Source organism: Pelobates fuscus, chromosome 2 (genome assembly GCF_036172605.1).
Source record: "Pelobates fuscus isolate aPelFus1 chromosome 2, aPelFus1.pri, whole genome shotgun sequence".
NCBI classification, from domain to species: Eukaryota; Metazoa; Chordata; class Amphibia; order Anura; family Pelobatidae; genus Pelobates; species Pelobates fuscus.
In genome coordinates this window covers 198032461-198052224 of record NC_086318.1, presented here as the reverse complement: position 1 = coordinate 198052224, position 19764 = coordinate 198032461, and the positions used below count along the sequence as shown (strand labels likewise).

The 19764-nt window shown below is 45.8% G+C and overlaps 1 protein-coding gene across 1 annotated transcript in view; it reads right to left on the bottom strand.

Annotated features, from left to right (window-relative positions):
- Positions 1-321: 321 nt before the first annotated feature.
- The window catches only part of LOC134586258 (uncharacterized), a 141696-nt gene continuing 122253 nt past the window's right edge, over positions 322-19764 (bottom strand). The window contains exons 6-7 of the mRNA XM_063441750.1: positions 2175-2294; positions 322-804 (exon numbers count right to left, since the gene is read on the bottom strand). Of these exons, the coding sequence (XP_063297820.1) occupies positions 532-804; positions 2175-2294 (393 nt within the window). The 3' untranslated portion in view covers positions 322-531. The remainder of the gene's footprint in view (positions 805-2174; positions 2295-19764) is intronic.

Genomic DNA, 19764 nt, shown 5'->3' with positions numbered 1-19764 from the left:
TGTGGGATAGTTATGAGTATCTCTTTATTGTGTACAGCTCTGTGTGTTATTTCTCTGCGTTTTACTCAGCGCTACCAGATGTATGGGTATCTATGTAGTCTACCCATCCATGTGTGTTGTGAGTTATCTTTGTGTTGTGCCCAGCTCTGTGTATTATAGCTCTATTTTTTCTCAGCTCTGTTTGTGGAATGGTCATCTCTGTATTGTACTCAGCTATATGTATTTTATAGATATCTTTATGTTGTGCCCAGCTAGTTTTATTGTATTATGTACAGCTGTCTGAATTGTGTGAGTGTCTCTGTACTGTAAAAGAGGAGCTGCCATTGTTAGACAATTTTAAAATATTACTTGGCATATTCATGACAGTATTTGTTTTATTCTGGATAGTTTTGACTTCTTCTTTATGGTATTATGTTTTCTAGCCTCTTCTTTAGCTAAACTCTGTTCCAACTCCTCAACTTGGTTGCGTTCTCTTTGGAGCATGGTTAGAAATAGTATTTTCTCTTTACATCGTTTGAAAGCAGAATCCTGTTACTTAACAGCTTGTTTGTGCTCCTGATCCCGTAATTCCTGAATCTTAGTAGTTTCTTCAAATATACGTTCTTCAATTGCATGAACATCTTTTAGCTCATTTAACAAGTCATGAAACCTGGTTAGTGGTTTCATTATAGAACAATCTGGAAAGCTATCACTGCTATTAACTGATCGAGGCGATTCACAGCTTTCATTACACATCTCCACTTTCAAACTAGAAGGAATACTTTTTTCTTCAAATATATTCTGCAGTAACTTGTTAGGCCTCTCCTGTATGGGAAATTAAATAAATGAATACAAATAAAATAAATTAAAAAAAAAACAAATACTTTATTTATACATATATTTGTTAGTAATTACATTTTAATTATTATTGCTAGCATTATACTGATATATAACTGATATATAAAGATTGTGTACCATGTTGAATTGAGAACATTAAAAAAAAACTATAGTGCCAGGAATACAAATCTGTATTCCTGGCACTATCGCTCCTCCTGCCCCACTCCCCTTCCTCAAGCTCCCCTCCCCCCCCCCCCCCCCACCCCCAATTGGTGAACAAAGGGTTTTAAAACCCTTTATTTACTCAGTGCTGGGTTTGGCTCAGCTCCCTCCACCAGACTGCAACGAGTAGGTGCTAATAAGCATGTGCAGCAAATGCTGACGCTGGATGTCCTCATGCAGAACGTGAGGATGCCCAGCATCAGATACTGGACCAAAGGTCTGTTACGATTCAGGAAGCCCTCTAGTGGCTGTCTGGTGGGCAGGCACTGTGGACAGACTTAGTGCTACAATGTAAACATTGCAGTTTCTCTGGAACTGCGATGTTTAACATTGCAGCACTAAGTGCAAAAGGGACATTGTACCCAGACCACTTCAATGAGCTGAAGTGGTCAGTGTCCCTTTAAGATGAATTGGAACCTCATCTAATATATATGATTTTAAGTGATTTTTATGTATGTGTGAATGGATTTACTGACCTTTCAAGAGTTAAGTACATGTCTGAAACTGCAGAAGCATGTTGTTTTCCACCAAAGGGTAGGGATAGATGATATTTAGATGTTGAAGTTGACTATGCTAGTTAAAAACTGTAAGGACAATGTCCTGCAGATGGGTCGTCGACTGAATGTAAAGGTGGGGAGAGTTGAACATCGTGAAGAGATGAAATGCCTGTCTGAACTAGCTATTCCTTTACTCAGAATTGTGCTTTGGTTGTTGTGGAATTCTGTTATCTCCCCAGTTGACTCTGTTTGCATAATTGTGGCAAGGCACTTGCCATTGAATGATCTAGTGCCTATTCCACATTACTGAATGCTTCGTCCACCCCTGTGCTTGGATGACTTAATTAACAGATATTTGTGTTTGCTTACATACATTTTTGAGACCATGATTTGCCTTTTTGGGTTGGATTGTGCAACGCTATTTTATATATTTTATCATCCCATTTTCAGATTTATCATCTCCTACTATCGCCAGGGCATACTTAAAAGCATGAAATCTCAATGTGTTCCTCCTGGTAAGATATTTCGATATTGGATTGATCTTATAATCATCATACATGATTACACCTCTTTGAAAAAGTTTTTTTATGTTGTAAATTAGTTTAGCAAATAAAATGTGAGCAGGAGACACTATCCAACCTGATCAGTAGTTGTCTTTACTTCACTGATGTCTCCTATTCCACACTTTGCAGCACACAATTCTGTTTGGTACAGAAGATTCTCCAATTCCTGCTCCTGTCTCAGTACCAGTTCCTCTTCCTGTGAAAATGCCCACAAATGTCCTTATTAGCATGGGGTTACAGTAAAAATACTATTGTCATGTCATTAAAAGGATTGATGTGAAGATCACTGTTGACTCAAAATTAACAAAAATAATTTGTTGAGTGGTTTGTCTCTTCTAAGATTGTAAATAATGTCCTAAAAGCACTACCTACATATAGAAAAGCTCTTCATGTATCACATTTTAAAAGGTTACTCCAAGAACCATGAACGCTTCAGGAATTTGAAGTGGTCATAGTACTTGGAGCCTCTATGTGCAGCATATCACTCTGTCGATCAGCGATCAATGACAGTATGACTCCTCTTCGTGCCACCCTAAGTCCACCCACAGTCCTAACGAACTCTAAAACAACAGGTTAACTCATTAAGGAGCAAGGCTTTTTTGTGATGCTACGCGTTTGTGACTAAGGTCTTTTTAGTACTTTTCCCATGTATTTATTTTACCACAATTTTCCCTTTTCTGTTTAAGTGAACCCATGCATAACATATATATACAGTGGGACCTCGGTTTACAAACGCCTCGGTTAACATAATTTTCGGTTTACAAATGAAAATCCATTGAAAATAATGCCTCGGTTTACAAAATTTTCAATACAAAGCAAGTTTCCCCAGGATGCATTTCACCTGGGAGGTTTATAGCACCGCCCCTGCATGCTAGAGCCTGTTGGTAACACGTGGCGTCGAGTGTGGAGGTGTTGGAGCGGATTTTGCATCGAGTTTTGGAGCCATTCTGGAAATTGTTTGCAGTTGTTTTGGGACTTTTTGGTGCATTTCTCAAGCTGTGGAAAGGTAGGGAGCTGAGCATTGTCGTTTGCATGCCTTTTATTGTGTGCATTGTGGGTTGGTTTCCATGCCAGCTCATTTTGATGTTTTTCTGACCTCCAGAACGGATTAACTGGTTTTCAATGCATTCCTATGGGAAACCGCGTTTCGGCTTACAAATTTTTCACAATAAGAAAGTCCCGGAGAACGCATTAAATTCGTAAACCGAGGTCCCACTGTATATATATAATTGAATGTTAAACAAAAATCTGCACACCAGTCAAGCCATAAGACTTGCTTTTCCCACAGGAATCACACATTTGCAGTGATGTTAATACCGCAAAGGATTCTTGGTGGGCACATGCAAATTAGTTCAACAAAGAATCACATTTTTGCCTCATTCCATTTTAACCATGGATTCCTTTGAGTCTGTGTTTGCTGTATACAACAGCTTTGAAACACAACTTAGGAAAAGATGCAAAGCCAGTGAACCACTCATGGACAGCTGTTTCATTGTTAAAGGACCACCATAGGCACCCAGACCACTTCATCTCAATGAAGTAGTCTTAGTGCCAGGTCCCCCTGGTTTTAACCCTGCAGCTGAAAACACTATGTTTTAATTGAGGGTTAATCCAGCCTCTAGTGGCTGTCTCCCTGACAGCCAGCAGGGGTAGCCCTGGATTAAGGTAAACCTGGATTAAGGTAAGTGGCTGAAAAGGGAGTCCTGGATTAAGGTAAGTGGCTGAAAAGGTTTTAACCCCTTCAGCACAGCGGGAGGGGGGCCACAGGGGAGGGGGGGGACCTAATAACCCTATAGTGCCAGGAAAATCAGTTTGTTTTCCTAGCACTATATTGCTCCTTTAATGCAAATCATCAGCATGAGGTTAGTTACTGGCTAGCTAGTGAGGCTTGCTGTACTTGCGAAGCAAAAAACAAAATAGGTATGAATTGTGATTGAACACCCCTTCCACCTTGTAATGGATCGCCTGGCACCCCGACTGGGTACCTCCGTTGAAGGATGCTCCTAGTGCTTCCTGAGGACTCCAAGCACTGCAGCAGACACCATAACCACCGTAGACTCCTCCAGAGAGTAGACCAGGAACAAGCAGAACAAGAGCTTAGCAGTGATTTAGCAAGGGAATATGACAAGCATAGCAATCCCTTGTAGCAGATTCCCCCAATAAGAGACGGCACTCCAAATTGAGGGTAAAGTAGAACTCAGGTTTAATTACACACACTCTGCTTTTATGCAATTCTCCCATGCAAGGGAGACGCCCACATACAATTATACATTACCCAATCACACAATGGTTACATCCCACAGATTCCCTCCCCTTAGCCTGAGAGGTAACCCAATTATCCGTACAATTTAAACATACTTTTTACCCAACTTTCATAACTCTAAAACCATACATCCAATATTAATAACAGTTACATATTATTAATCAGCACATTCCAAATACAAACATACCCAAAAATCATACGAATACGTCCAGCCGTTCGGGAGATAGGTATAAGTCACTTTTGACCGACCGCAGGCACATTTTCATGCCCAAAACAGTTCCAGGGATTTGGGCTGTGCGGTCGGTCTATTTTATAAGTCCTTATAAATAAGTCCTACTTATTTTATAAGTCCCATTCAAACGGGCGTTCGAATCTTCGAACAGGACTTAGTCTCCAGCCGCGGTGTCGAAGAAGGTCCGGGTCAGCGGTGTTTGTGCATTTGGGTAGCCGCAAACAGTTCCATAGATTTGGCTGCACACACCGCTGACCACGTTCGACTAAGTTAAAATGGCCGCCACCACGTGTTCGTTTGTCGAATGGCGGCCACTTCGACGACTTCGTCAATTCGACGACTTCGGCACTTCGACGACTTCGACTGCATTCGAAGTGCCAGTTTAAAAGTTGTAACACTGCTCCCAAGTATTTAAAGGGCCAGGAACAGCATACAAAAATCCATTGTGCCCAAATACACTTCTTACAGGGTTAATACACCCCAGGGCCATAGTCGCAGGGCAGGAGGCTAGCAACCAGGCTTCTCCAGTTCACAGTGGCGAGGTTGGTTCCGCCACACACCTGAAGCAAGTCTTATGGCTTGACTGGTGTGCAGATTTTTGTTTAACATTGTATTAACTATCCACAGACTTCAGGTGGAAGGGGTTTTCAATCACAATTTTTCCCCACCATACCTTTTTTGGTTTTTATTTTGCGAGTACAGCCAAGCCTCACTAGCCAGCCAGTAACCAACCTCATGCTGATGATTTGCATTAACAATGAAACAGCTGTCCATGAGTGGTTCACTGGCTTTGCAACTTTTCCAAAGTTGTGTTTCAAAGCTGTTGTATACAACAAACACAGACTCAAAGGAATCCATGTTTAAAATGTAATAATGCAAAAATTAGATTCTTTGTTGAACTAATTTGCATATGCCCACCCTTTGCAGTAGTAAAATCACTGCAAATTTGTGATTCCTGTGGGAAAAGCAAGTCTTATGGCTTGACTGATGTTCATATTTTTGTTTAACATTGTATTAACTATCCACAGAGTTCAGGTGGAAAGGGTTTTCAATCACAATTTTTCCCCACTATACTTATTTTTTTTTTGCTTTGTTTATATTTTGTGACATCACGGGGGTGGAGCCTGATCGCACACATGTTGTGAAATCACGGGGGGAGGAGCCTAAACGCACGCATGCGCATAGGGGAGCAGTCTACACCAGCACACAGGTGATGGAGGTTGGGTAAGTTAGTTTTCCTTATTTAAGTCAGTGCTTTAATATTCGCAGTTAATGCCCTGAGGAAAGTTCACTGTAGTGAACTGAAACGTTGACTTACTGCTTGGATTAAAGCCTACATATTTTACGTTGAAGTCCTTGAGTGCTGGCTTTCTTTTGGAGAGTGTAAATTCGTGCAGCTGAGCACCGGGCCAATATATGAAGGAAACCTGGAGTGCAAAACTTCTATCAAACTGTGTATATATATATATATATGTGACGGAACCATCCGTCTGCCTAGTACTTTTGTGGATTCGACTATTTTAGGCCATCCGCCTAAAGGACTGATTTGGGATGTTATAAAGTATGTTTTACCGTTCCAGCCTGTTTTCCAGCTGTTCGCCTCGTTTCGCACGAACTCCCTGTCTAAAATATGGGTGGCCGCCATTTTGGGACTGTTGCACGTGTTCGCGGCCATCTTGTGTACGAACAGCGGTGTTTGCCTGTGAACGCGTGGAACTAAAAACGGATACCCAAACAGGCGAACACCGCTGAGACCTCCATACACCCAGAAGTTCGTGTTGGAACAACCGAACGACGAGCCATTCGGTAGTTACTTGTAATCAGCTATGGGGAATCCAGCGAACTCGGAGACAGTTGTGGATGATAAGGATTTCGTGTGATTTTAACCGGCGAACGGAGACCGACTGCAGGGCCAGAACTTGTGGAACTCTTTTCGGCTAGAAGATCCGTGCAGTCGGTCAAAACTTCAATCGTCCATAACTCCCGAACCCCTTAACCGAATGGGCTAAGATTTGGACAGAGTGTTCCCCTAACCAAGACCTTTCAAGCGGTGCTGGACTCAAGGGTGTACCCCCTGGTTTTGGGGTACATCCATAACTGGGGTGAATTATTGTACAGTTTAATTGTGTTATGTGATTATCTGAGGGGAGGAGAGGTGGGGGTGTTACCCTGTGTATAATTGGTTATTTTCATCCTCCCCCTGGGAGTGCCCTGTGTGTGCCTTTTCCTAATAAAAAGCAGGCTGGATGTTCCAGTCCTCAGATCTTGTTTTGACCCTCAACACGGAGCTTCAGTCTCGTTATTGGGGGGATTCTTATTTACGCTCAAGGACTATTATTGGAAACTTATGCCGTTCGGTGGATATCGTTACTCGAGGGATTACTACTTCTCCTGGTTATGGTTCGTGGATTATACAGAATACGAACAAGAACTTGATACGGTGAGAGGGGAAGATAGACTAAACAGTGACTTACTTATTAAGACAAAAGGTGTCTTAACAATTGGTGGCAGCGGTGGGATGAATCCCACAACACAGAAGGAAATAAATGCAGTATGAACAGTTAAGACGTGCTACTCTTAAGGACATAATAGAACGCCGAGGTCGATCAGCAAGCAATTTAAAGAAACGGGAAATTATTGCTTTGCTAAGGGAAATGGATGCAACACAGGGAACGGAGAACGCTAATGTGCCCAGCAGTTTGGATTTAACACCCGAGGAGATACAATTTAACCGGGCAGTGCAAATAAGGCTGGCACACTTTGGCCCCAACCCCTCAGCAGACATTGTGGAACGTGTGCAAGCTGCAGTAGCAGCACACCAAGCGCTCCAAGGAAGGGGAGCTGCAGCAGCAGAGGTACCCAATAACGATTCCGGAAGGAAAAAGGTACCATTTGCTGCATTCAAAAACTTTATTGAAAATGAAGGAGAGATCGATGGGTTTCTGGCCGATTTTGAGAGGCAGTGTGCCCTCCATCAGGTACCCACAGACCAATGGGTCACCATCCTCTCTGGGAAATTATCCGGCCGGGCTAGTGATGCATTTCGGGCCATCCCAGAGGAGGAGATCACCAGCTACCGGGCAGTGAAGGATGCGCTTCTAGCCAGGTATGCGGTGACCCCAGAAGTTTACAGACGGCGCTTCAGGGAAACCAACAAACAAAGTGGCGATTCGTATGTGGAATGGGCCTGCAGAGTTCACCGTACTGCAACCCACTGGATGGCAGGATGCCAAGCAGTATCGGGGGAAGAGGTACTACAGGTATTCTTACTGGAACACTGTTTCGAGAAATTGCCTACCGGGGTTCGGGAGTGGGTCAGAGATAGAAAACCCTCTACCCTACCCGAGGCGGCCCGGTTGGCAGACGAATATACTGATGCTCGCAAACTGGACAGTACCGTGGTTAAAGTTCCGACCAGAGTGGAATACCGACCAGCAGCCCCTCCGATTTCAACAACCTACCAACCCCCAGTGCATCGCAGCCCAGTAGTACCACCGTCCAATAATTATGTACAGCCATCCAAATTTAATGCCCGGGATTATTCCCAGCCCATCCGGTGCTTTCTGTGCAAACAGTTGGGACACAAGCGCCCGGAGTGTCCGCTGAACCAAGCTAACCAAGCTCAGTCCTGGAGGAGAGCAGCCAACCCGAATCAGCGACCGCCACAGCCTGCTGCTCACTGTGTAGAACAGGAGGAATTCTGGGGTATCTTGCACGAAGCCGACCCGGTGCAAGCCGCCCATCAGGACAATCGCCAGCAACACCGGCAGACTGTGAAACTAAATGGCCGAGTGGTAAACGGACTTAGAGACATAGGAGCCACCATGACACTGCTCCAAAAGAACTTGGTCTCAGAACACCAGCACACCGGAGACACAGTAGCCGTGAGGGTAGCAGGGGGAGCCGTATTCCGGTTACCTGTTGCCCGTGTTCACCTGGACTGGGGAGTGGGCGCTAGACACGTGGATGTTGGGGTTATGAAAGACTTGCCCGCTGATGTGCTTCTTGGTAATGATTTGGCCCCTTTGGTTTCGGCCTATGCTCCAATGGGTCCCTTGGACGTTAACCCAGTGACTACTCGCTCTCAGACCCGTGCCTCTGGAACCAGCCCACCTGCCGAGGAGGCCCAGGTAAGACCCTTTTCCCCGACTGACACCTTAGCTCAGACCCCCTTACGTTGGGATTCCCCAGAAGAGTTTGGGAGGGAAACCCAGGCAGATCCTACCTTACAAAAGTACAGGGACAGAGCAGACGCTGGAGAAGAAGGGATAGACGGAGAGCGGTATAAGTGGGTGGGGGACAGGCTATACAGAATCCCGAAACCTTCCCAGAAAAAGATAGCCCCTCCGCAGAACCACCAGCTGGTGGTACCCGCGAAATACCGGCAGGAGCTTCTGCGGATAGGGCACGATGTCCCTTTAGCAGGACATCTAGGGTCACGTCGCACAGCCTATAGGATCTCCCAGAATTTCTTTTGGCCCAACTTCAACCAGGCTGTACGGATATATTGCAGTACTTGTGACACATGTCAACGGGTAGGAAAACGGGGGGACCACCCTAAGGCTAAACTATCAGCGATGCCTATTATAGGGGAGCCCTTTTCCCGCATAGCTGTTGACATTGTAGGTCCACTGGCCAGGGCTAGTCCATCAGGCAAGAAGTATATTCTTACTGTAGTGGACTATGCCACTCGCTATCCAGAGGCAGTAGCGCTGTCGAACATAGAGGCAGAGACAGTTGCTGATGCCCTGGTGAGGATTTTTACCCGGGTTGGGTTCCCTAAAGAGATCCTCTCCGACCAGGGAACCCAATTTACTGCGGTGCTCACCCAGCAGCTGTGGAAAGTATGTGGCATTAAACCCTTGCTTAGCTCGCCTTACCATCCACAGACTAACGGTCTCTGCGAGCGTTTTAACGGTACTCTCAAGCAGATGCTGAGGACCTTTACGGACACTTGCAGGGACTGGGAGAGATTCTTGCCGCACCTTCTGTTTTCATACCGGGAGGTGCCCCGGGAATCTACTGGGTTCTCCCCTTTTGAGTTACTGTATGGGAGACGGGTCCGCGGACCCCTAGATCTCATCCGGGGACACTGGGAAGGGGAGACCGAGCAAGAAGGGACCCCCATAGTACCATATGTTCTGGAACTTCGGGACCGCATGGAGAAACTGTCCCTGATGGTAAGGGAGAATCTCCAGGCGGCCCAGGGGAAACAGAAGAGGTGGTACGATCAGGGTGCCCGACAGCGAGCCTTCCAGGTGGGGCAAAAAGTCTTAGTGCTCAAACCTGTGAAGGCCAACAAGATGCAAGCCTCTTGGCAAGGCCCGTACAGGATAGTGGCGCAGATCTGCGATACTACCTATTTGATAGCCAGCTGTTCCGACGAAAAGGTCCAGAGATCCTTTCATGTGAACATGCTGAAAGAGTATCAAGAACGACCTGAGAACATTGCAGCTGTATGTGCCCCAGCTGCAGATGACCCGGAGAATTTGTCTCTCCCTGATCTATTAGAAAGGGACCCCCAGACTGACCTCACCTCCCTCGTACAGTTAGGAGACAGGTTAAACCCCACAGAAAAGATTCAAGCGAAACAGTTGTTATGGGAAAAACAAGCAACTTTTTCCCAGGAGCCAGGTTACACCCACCTCGCTATACACAAGGTAGAGACCCCCGGACAGACCCCCTTACGACAGCCACCCTACCGTATCCCTGAAGCAGTCCGAGATGGAATGCGGAAGGAGATACAGGAGATGACCCAGCTTGGGGTCATCGAACCCTCTGACAGCCCTTGGGCTTCGCCTGTAGTCCTAGTACCGAAGAAAGATGGGACCACCCGGTTCTGTGTGGACTACAGGCGACTCAACGAGCGGACTACCACTGACGCCTACCCGATGCCCCGGGTAGACGAATTATTGGATCGTATTGCCAGGGGACGTTATCTGACCACCATAGACCTATGTAAGGGCTACTGGCAGATTCCCCTGGCCGAGGATGCTATCCCCAAGTCGGCCTTCGTCACCCCATTCGGCCTGTACCAATTTAGGGTCATGCCTTTTGGGATGAAGAATGCCCCGGCTACTTTCCAACGGATAGTGGATAGACTCCTGGATGGCTTCCAAGAATTTGCCTGTGCATACTTGGATGACATAGCGATCTATAGTGGGTCCTGGGAGGAACACCTGGTACACATAGGGGTAGTGCTGGATAAGATCCGGGCCACTGGCCTGACATTGAAGCCAGAAAAGTGCCATGTAGGTATGGCAGAGGTACAGGACCTGGGTCACCGAGTGGGATGTGGGAACCAGAGACCAGAGCCCGCCAAAGTAGAAGCGGTGGCTAACTGGCCCACACCCACTACTAAGACCCAGGTATTGGCCTTCTTAGGGACAGCGGGATACTACCGACGTTTCGTTCCTGACTACAGCTCTATTGCTAAGCCCCTGACAGATCTGACGAAAAAGAATTTGCCTAAGCAGGTCCTGTGGTCCCCGGCTTGTGAAGCTGCGTTCCAGGCACTGAAGCAAGCTCTCGTGAATGCCCCTATCTTGGCTGCCCCAGTCCCTAACAAACGCTTTCTCGTTCACACAGATGCTTCCATGTATGGACTGGGGGCTGTGTTAAGCCAAGTTGGGGAAGATGGAGGAGAGCATCCTGTCGCATACCTCAGCCGAAAATTACTACCCCGAGAAGTGAGTTATGCGGCAGTTGAAAAAGAATGTTTAGCCCTAGTCTGGGCATTGAAAAAGTTAAGTCCCTACTTGTATGGGCAAGAATTTTCCCTTGTAACAGACCATAACCCCCTCGTTTGGCTTAACCGGGTCTCAGGCGACAATGGGAGACTGCTGAGATGGAGCTTGGCATTACAACCGTACAATTTTACTATTAGCTACAGACCCGGTAAGCTGAACGGAAATGCGGATGGCTTATCACGACAGACCGACATATCCACCACCTCGTAAGTCCGGACATCCCCAAGTTGACCCGCCACAGGGTCAAGCCGGGTCTGCCGGAGTGTTCCACAAGGGGGGAGCCGTGTGACGGAACCATCCGTCTGCCTAGTACTTTTGTGGATTCGACTATTTTAGGCCATCCGCCTAAAGGACTGATTTGGGATGTTATAAAGTATGTTTTACCGTTCCAGCCTGTTTTCCAGCTGTTCGCCTCGTTTCGCACGAACTTCCTGTCTAAAATATGGGTGGCCGCCATTTTGGGACTGTTGCACGTGTTCGCGGCCATCTTGTGTACGAACAGCGGTGTTTGCCTGTGAACGCGTGGAACTAAAAACGGATACCCAAACAGGCGAACACCGCTGAGACCTCCATACACCCAGAAGTTCGTGTTGGAACAACCGAACGACGAGCCATTCGGTAGTTACTTGTAATCAGCTATGGGGAATCCAGCGAACTCGGAGACAGTTGTGGATGATAAGGATTTCGTGTGATTTTAACCGGCGAACGGAGACCGACTGCAGGGCCAGAACTTGTGGAACTCTTTTCGGCTAGAAGATCCGTGCAGTCGGTCAAAACTTCAATCGTCCATAACTCCCGAACCCCTTAACCGAATGGGCTAAGATTTGGACAGAGTGTTCCCCTAACCAAGACCTTTCAAGCGGTGCTGGACTCAAGGGTGTACCCCCTGGTTTTGGGGTACATCCATAACTGGGGTGAATTATTGTACAGTTTAATTGTGTTATGTGATTATCTGAGGGGAGGAGAGGTGGGGGTGTTACCCTGTGTATAATTGGTTATTTTCATCCTCCCCCTGGGAGTGCCCTGTGTGTGCCTTTTCCTAATAAAAAGCAGGCTGGATGTTCCAGTCCTCAGATCTTGTTTTGACCCCTCAACACGGAGCTTCAGTCTCGTTATTGGGGGGATTCTTATTTACGCTCAAGGACTATTATTGGAAACTTATGCCGTTCGGTGGATATCGTTACTCGAGGGATTACTACTTCTCCTGGTTATGGTTCGTGGATTATACAGAATACGAACAAGAACTTGATACGGTGAGAGGGGAAGATAGACTAAACAGTGACTTACTTATTAAGACAAAAGGTGTCTTAACAATATATATATATATATATATATATATATATATATATACACAATATTAAATAGGGTTAAAATATTGAAAAATGTGGGGGGAACGAATTTTTTTCTCAGTTTTAAATTTAATAATTTCTACACACCAAGTGCAAATATATATATAAAAAAAAACTAGCTTAAAAAAGATTCAATAATTAGTCATAATTGTTAAAATGCCAAATATGTCTAGGATTTCAATTTCAATTACATTTTAGAAGTTATACAACTACATGGAGCAAGCTATGGTTTTAAAGCTAAAAATTTGTTATGCTGAGATTACAATTTATATAGTAGTCACAGAATCCAAAACTACTACACAAAAGTATATACTGTAGTTATCGAAAGTACATCCCCCAGGCTATGTAACTAAGAGCATTGTGACGTTTTTCACAAAGCTAGGTCACATTTTTGTATTTTTTCCAAACATGCTTTATTTTGGGAAAATACACAGACCACACGTCCCACAACTGCAAACACATGCCATATTTGTATTCTGCTACTATTCATGAATTCAATGATACCTCACATGTATACCTTTTCCCTTCTAATCCTGCCCTTAATCTTACCCTTAGTATTATCCCTAATCCAACATTTATCTAATTTATAATTGTAACGGATCGACGGGCACCCCAACTGAGTACCTCCGTTGATGGATGCTCCTAGTGCTTCCCGAGGGCTACAAGCACTCCACCAGACACCATAAGCACCGCAGACCCCACGAACCGCCGCAGCTTGGTTGGGGTCTCGACGTCTCCTGCCCACCCTGGACCTACGACAAGGCTCCGGGGGGGGGGGGGGGGTGGTTAAACCTCTCCTCCAAGATAGTTAAGCAGGAACAAGCTCTTACAAGAGCTTAGTAGTTATTACAGCAAGGGAATATGCAGAGCATAGCAATCCCTTGTAGCAGATTCCCCCAATAAGAGACGACACTTCAAATTGAGGGTGAAGAAGAACTGACTGTACTGGCACATACAGCCTCTTTTATTCCCAATCCACAAACTTATTACTGCCCACAGGGTTTTTAAATACAACCAATCAATCTGTACAATACACACAGACACTCCCACACAAAATCCTCCCCTCTGCCTGTGATATGATTACTGAACACAATAGGTAATCTAATTATCACAGACAGAGAAATAGTTTTATAAAACATATCACAGAGACCCGAAAACATGCAAAAACCACATAGTATATCCTCAGAACCGGGGGATCTGGGTGAACCACATATCCAAAATTCACCCAGATCCGTTCAGTGGTTTGGAAGATACAGTTTAATGCAGATTCCGCAGAACATATACAGGCTATATGAAAAATAATCACTGTATAATGTGTCCCCTGTTGTATAGTTTAAAACTACTGCACGATGTCTTTGTGCACCAAATACCGGCGAGATGGCACCGTGTAGAAAAGTCACAACCGTGTCTGTGAGTTAAAATGGCCGCCATCCATTGTTCTCACCATGTGCTTCATCCATTGTTCTCACCATGTGCCTCTGATACATGAAATGGTGGCCACCTAGTAACTCCACAGTATGTCCCCAGATGGTTCTTAAAGGGCCAGTAGCAGCATAATACAATACAACATGCCCAAATTCTGTATTTAAAGGGTCAAATCTCCCAGGGGCCATAGTCAGCAGGCAGGAGGCGGGCAAACAGGCTTCTCCAATGCCCAGTGGCGAGGTTGGTTCCGCCTCAATAATCTTAGTTATTATCCAACCAATAATCTAACCCATAGTCTACCCCTTTTCCTACCCCTGATCCAACCCATAATCCTATCCATATTCCAACCTCTAATCCTCCCTATAATCCAACCCTAAATCAATTTATATCTAACCCATAGTCCTACCTTAAATGCCAGTCCTAATTCCACCGTCTAATTCCAGTCTTAACCCCATCGCCTAAACCCACCATTTCAGGGATTTCCTGGCCCTGTGAGCCTTATGAACAGGTTGATTGCAGAATGGGAACAGCTCACTCTCATGCTGTAGCTTCTCACATAGAGAGAGACTTTGCTAGCTGCCCGGCACCGATCCTGCTGAAAGGGGCAAGCACGGAGATCTCCCCAGGGTCTCTTCCAACCCAGACCCTGGGTATCTTCCTGAAACTTGGGGAACACTGTGCCAGGCTGGGGAGCCAAAAATATTTTTTAAAATGTATTGCGCAACTGCCGCTTTTAAGGGCTCACATTTAACACTATAGGGAATACATGTTTGTATGACCCTATAGTGTTCTTTATAAATCATGCATATTAAAAACAATATTGACTCTATTTGATCTTTACGTTTTAATCCTACTAAGGATCCTTAGTTGAAACACTCTTAAGTTGGCCATTGTATTCTTAACATAGCATGCTAGTAGGTGTTATTACTGAGTCATTTGTTTACTAAAATTGCATATATTTATTTTTGGTGTGGAATTATTCCCCATAATATTTTCCACTGTGTTTACTCAGATATCCTCTTTCACAATTATAACTCAATGTGGATCTTTCATTATTCACATGATTGACTGATTCCCTGCACTCTGTAAAAGTCTTGGAATATTTTTTCCTCAGTTTACTCTGTTATGACTTTTGATTACTTTGTTGTAACATCGTCAACTGTTTAGGGGGTCTTGGACTGACTTTTGAGTGTATCTCCTTCTTCATAGGCATTTTGTTTGTCCTCCAATTCAACCTTTCCACTCTTCCTCTTATTGTGTCAATCAGAATCATTGCCAATCCAGAAGTTTGACTGGTGGTCATTTCATCATTCTCTATAATTGGCATCTGTTAGTTAATTCTGCAACCAATCTCATGTGTATGTACCCTTTTTACAATATGGTAATTTTCACCGTCTGTCCCATTTGATGAGACGCCTGATCAGTGAAACAATCGCCGGGGGCCTTTTCCAACGGGTCTATCTTCTATGTCCACTATGGTCATTCTATCCACCTATATTCTGTATGTGACTTTCAATTAAGACCAACAGTTATTCTCTACCCTGTCTATCTTTTTAGTGGCTAATTGACGACTAGGGACATTTTATTTTAGTGCGGAACAGAATTGTCGACAGTTTAGCTGCTGTTCAGGTGCCTGACATGCGCATTGTCGTCTCTTTGGCCTATTCCAGTTATAACCAATTAACCTCCAATAAACACAGACACAAGGATTATTTGGCAAAAATATTCCACGGCTTTATTAATTACATAAATATATAAAATTAAAATATAAAATTTAAGAGGTCATTGTCACCAACATTTGAACAGACATTCCCCCAATTAACATAACTAAATACCCAGACAATGACCTCAAACATATTTACATAATACCATATAACAATGTAACATATCATAAATAACATAAACAATTAACACAGCCACCCAGGGCAACCATTTCCAATTGTAGGGGCATACCGAGACACCCCTACACTATTATCATAGCCACCAAGGGCATCCCATTTCACAGTAGGGGCATACCAAGACACCCCTACACCATCACATAGCCACCAAGGGCATCCCTTTCCACTGTAGGGGCATACCAAGACACCCCTACACCATTGTCCCAGCCACCAAGGGCATCCATTTCCAGTGTAGGGGCATACCGAGACACCCCTACACCCCCAGGTTCGTAGTTACCACCGAGCTCGAACCTACCACCAAATCTAAAGGTAAGTATTCCTCTTGACCTATCCCACTTACCAAAAACCGACCTACCCCCAATTAAACTAAACCATCCCCCGCCGCCGTGACAAAACGGGAGAGTCATAAATCTTAACCATTAACCCACTAAATTAGGGAGGGTGGGCGGGACAGCTAACAACAGGTAAAGATTTCGAATTAAAATGGAACCCAATTTTAAAATGGCGAATATTTGTATGACTAAGCCACTCCCCTTATTTCAATTGACCAATCAAGTAACACTCCTCCATAGGCCTGCCTCCTAGCTCTGTCAAGGCCCATTCCACCTAGCTTTGCTTATTCCATGGGCTTCATGACATGCGCATTGTCGTCTCTTTGGCCTATTCCAGTTATAACCAATTAACCTCCAATAAACACAGACACAAGGATTATTTGGCAAAAATATTCCACGGCTTTATTAATTACATAAATATATAAAATTAAAATATAAAATTTAAGAGGTCATTGTCACCAACATTTGAACAGACATTCCCCCAATTAACATAACTAAATACCCAGACAATGACCTCAAACATATTTACATAATACCATATAACAATGTAACATATCATAAATAACATAAACAATTAACACAGCCACCCAGGGCAACCATTTCCAATTGTAGGGGCATACCGAGACACCCCTACACTATTATCATAGCCACCAAGGGCATCCCATTTCACAGTAGGGGCATACCAAGACACCCCTATACCATCACATAGCCACCAAGGGCATCCCTTTCCACTGTAGGGGCATACCAAGACACCCCTACACCATTGTCCCAGCCACCAAGGGCATCCATTTCCAGTGTAGGGGCATACCGAGACACCCCTACACCCCCAGGTTCGTAGTTACCACCGAGCTCGAACCTACCACCAAATCTAAAGGTAAGTATTCCTCTTGACCTATCCCACTTACCAAAAACCGACCTACCCCCGCCACAGCACAGAGCTTGACCCCTCAAGTCTCCTGGGCAACCCCACCCCGAATAAACAAAGCCTGCCGCAAACCATCCTGAAAGCCCAAATTAAGGAAATCCAAATCCACATCAGACAAATGCACCCCATCACGCCGGAAGTATCCCGGTAACATATCCTCCAGCTCCCTGTGCCGCACAACTACCCCCCCAGATCTCTTAATAAAAATCGCCAACAACTTATTGAACTTTCGTCTATATCTTGCCATCGCTGCGAAATCCCTCGCATGACGCCAATGGAAACGCGGTACCGTTTCCGACCAAACAATAACCACCCCGGGGATCAAAGACCTCAACTTATCCAAGTCCCTTTTAATTCCACGAACTAATTCCCTTTGCGGGACCAACCCAAAATCATTCCCCCCCGTGTGGAACAATATTAAATCGGGGACTTCCCCCTGCCCTATCCTCCGAAATAAATCCAAACACGTATCTCTCCAACCATAACCCCGAAAGCCAAACCACAACACACGTAACACCTCCAACGGAAAGCCGAGCTGCGTGCCTTGTCTCCGAACTGCAGCCCTCCGTTCAGCCCAGTAGACATATGAATGGCCTACTATCCATGCGACTCCACCTGAAAAGAAAGGAAATAACTTATAACCACGGCCAACCTGAATTGTACCGCCAAAACATCAACATGATTTATAATAACAGGTCAGGTCGTACATATGAACGGAATCTAAGCGATTCCCATCTCCCAATTTTCTTAACCAGCTCGTCCCCCAAGCCTAATCTCGCCGCCTCAGTGGCAGCCCCGATCCTGAACGAGTGGGTGCCAAATTGCGAGGGATCCATGCCCAAGCGCTCCAAACCCAACTTAAACACCCTGGTGAATTGGAACCTTGACAACGCCGAGCCGTCAGCATGGCGAAAAAAGGAACCCCTCCCTTCAGGGCGGACTTCCACATATCGCTGAGCACAGCCCACCGGGCAAGCCTCCACTTGAGGTATAGCAGACAGCTTAATCGTCCGACCTCTCCCAAAGACATCAGTCTTCGAGCGCCGTAGCCGAATAGCTACTTCTGCTACCCTCAAGTCCACGTCCTCGAACTGAAGACCCCCTTGCCTAAGCTTACTCCCACTCACAATCTCGCTCACCCGAAATGCCCCGAAAAAGGCCCATACAAAAGCCACCTTAAATAGCAAGACCTCAAACAGCGAAAAACACAAACTTGGCAAGACCCCCAGAAGCTGCAGAAGCACCGTGAAAGACACCGGCCTCCTACTGTCAGGGACAGACCTCCCCTTGCGATAACCTTTAACTGCCTGCCGCACAATAAACGACTTCGTCAAATCCTCCCACCCACGGAGCTTGAAGAGAAACGCTAGGGCTGCCAAGTTTCGACCAACCACTGCCGGGGAAGCACCCCCTGCGAACAGCCGGCAAAGCAACCATAATAAAGTCTCTAAACGTACCTTTGCCGATACCATGTCCCCTGTACAGCCTACTGCTTCGTCCCACCTTTCCCATACTTTACTATACGCTGCCCACGTGCCCGGAGCCAACGAATCCCTGATCAGTCTTCCAAGCAAGATGTCCCGAGCCGCCACATCTGATCCGGACATGGCAGACCCTCCTTTTGCGCGGTCGGAGCCTCCGCCCGAAACTTTTCCCACTGAAAGCGAGAAAGAGCATCCGCAATTACGTTTAAGAAACCTGGGACATGACGTGCACGAAAAACAATGTTTAACTGCATGCAGTACAAAACAAACCGGCGAAGCAAGCGGACCACTGGGACCGAGGACGCTGACAGATTGTTCACCGCCTCCACAACAGCCATGTTGTCAGTAAAGAAAACCACTCTCCTATTGCGTAAAACCTGGCCCCACAACGAGAGTGCCACCACCAATGGGAACAGCTCGAGGAAAGCCAAGTTCCGAATCAGCGGGCTGACTGCCCACTTTTCAGGCCATCTTTCCGCACACCACTGACCCGCGAAGTAGGCCCCGAAACCTACACTCCCAGATGCATCGGTAAAGAATTCCAACTCGGGCGATTCAATACACTTTTCCCTGAAAAAGACCTTCCCATTAAAATCCTTCAGGAAGGTATCCCAAACCCCCAAGTCCTCCTTGATCGGAGCGGTGACTCTAATAAAATGATGAGGTGACCGCACTCCCGCCGTGGCTTTGGCTAGGAACCGGTTAAACACCCTACCCACCGGAATAATGCGACAAGCGAAATTCAACCGTCCCAACAGCGATTGTATATCCCGCAGGGTCGCCTTCCTTGCCCCCCGCAACTCTGAAATAGCGTCGCGCAGGGACTCCAACTTATCCGCTGGCAACCTACATTCCCCGGCGACCGTGTCAATCTCAAGTCCTAGGAAACTAAGGCAAGTAACAGGCCCCACAGTCTTGTCGCGAGCCAGAGGTATCCCAAAAACCCGGCTAACCCATTCAAGACACCGCAACCTGAAACGGCAAGCGTCGGAGCCGGCCGGCCCCACAC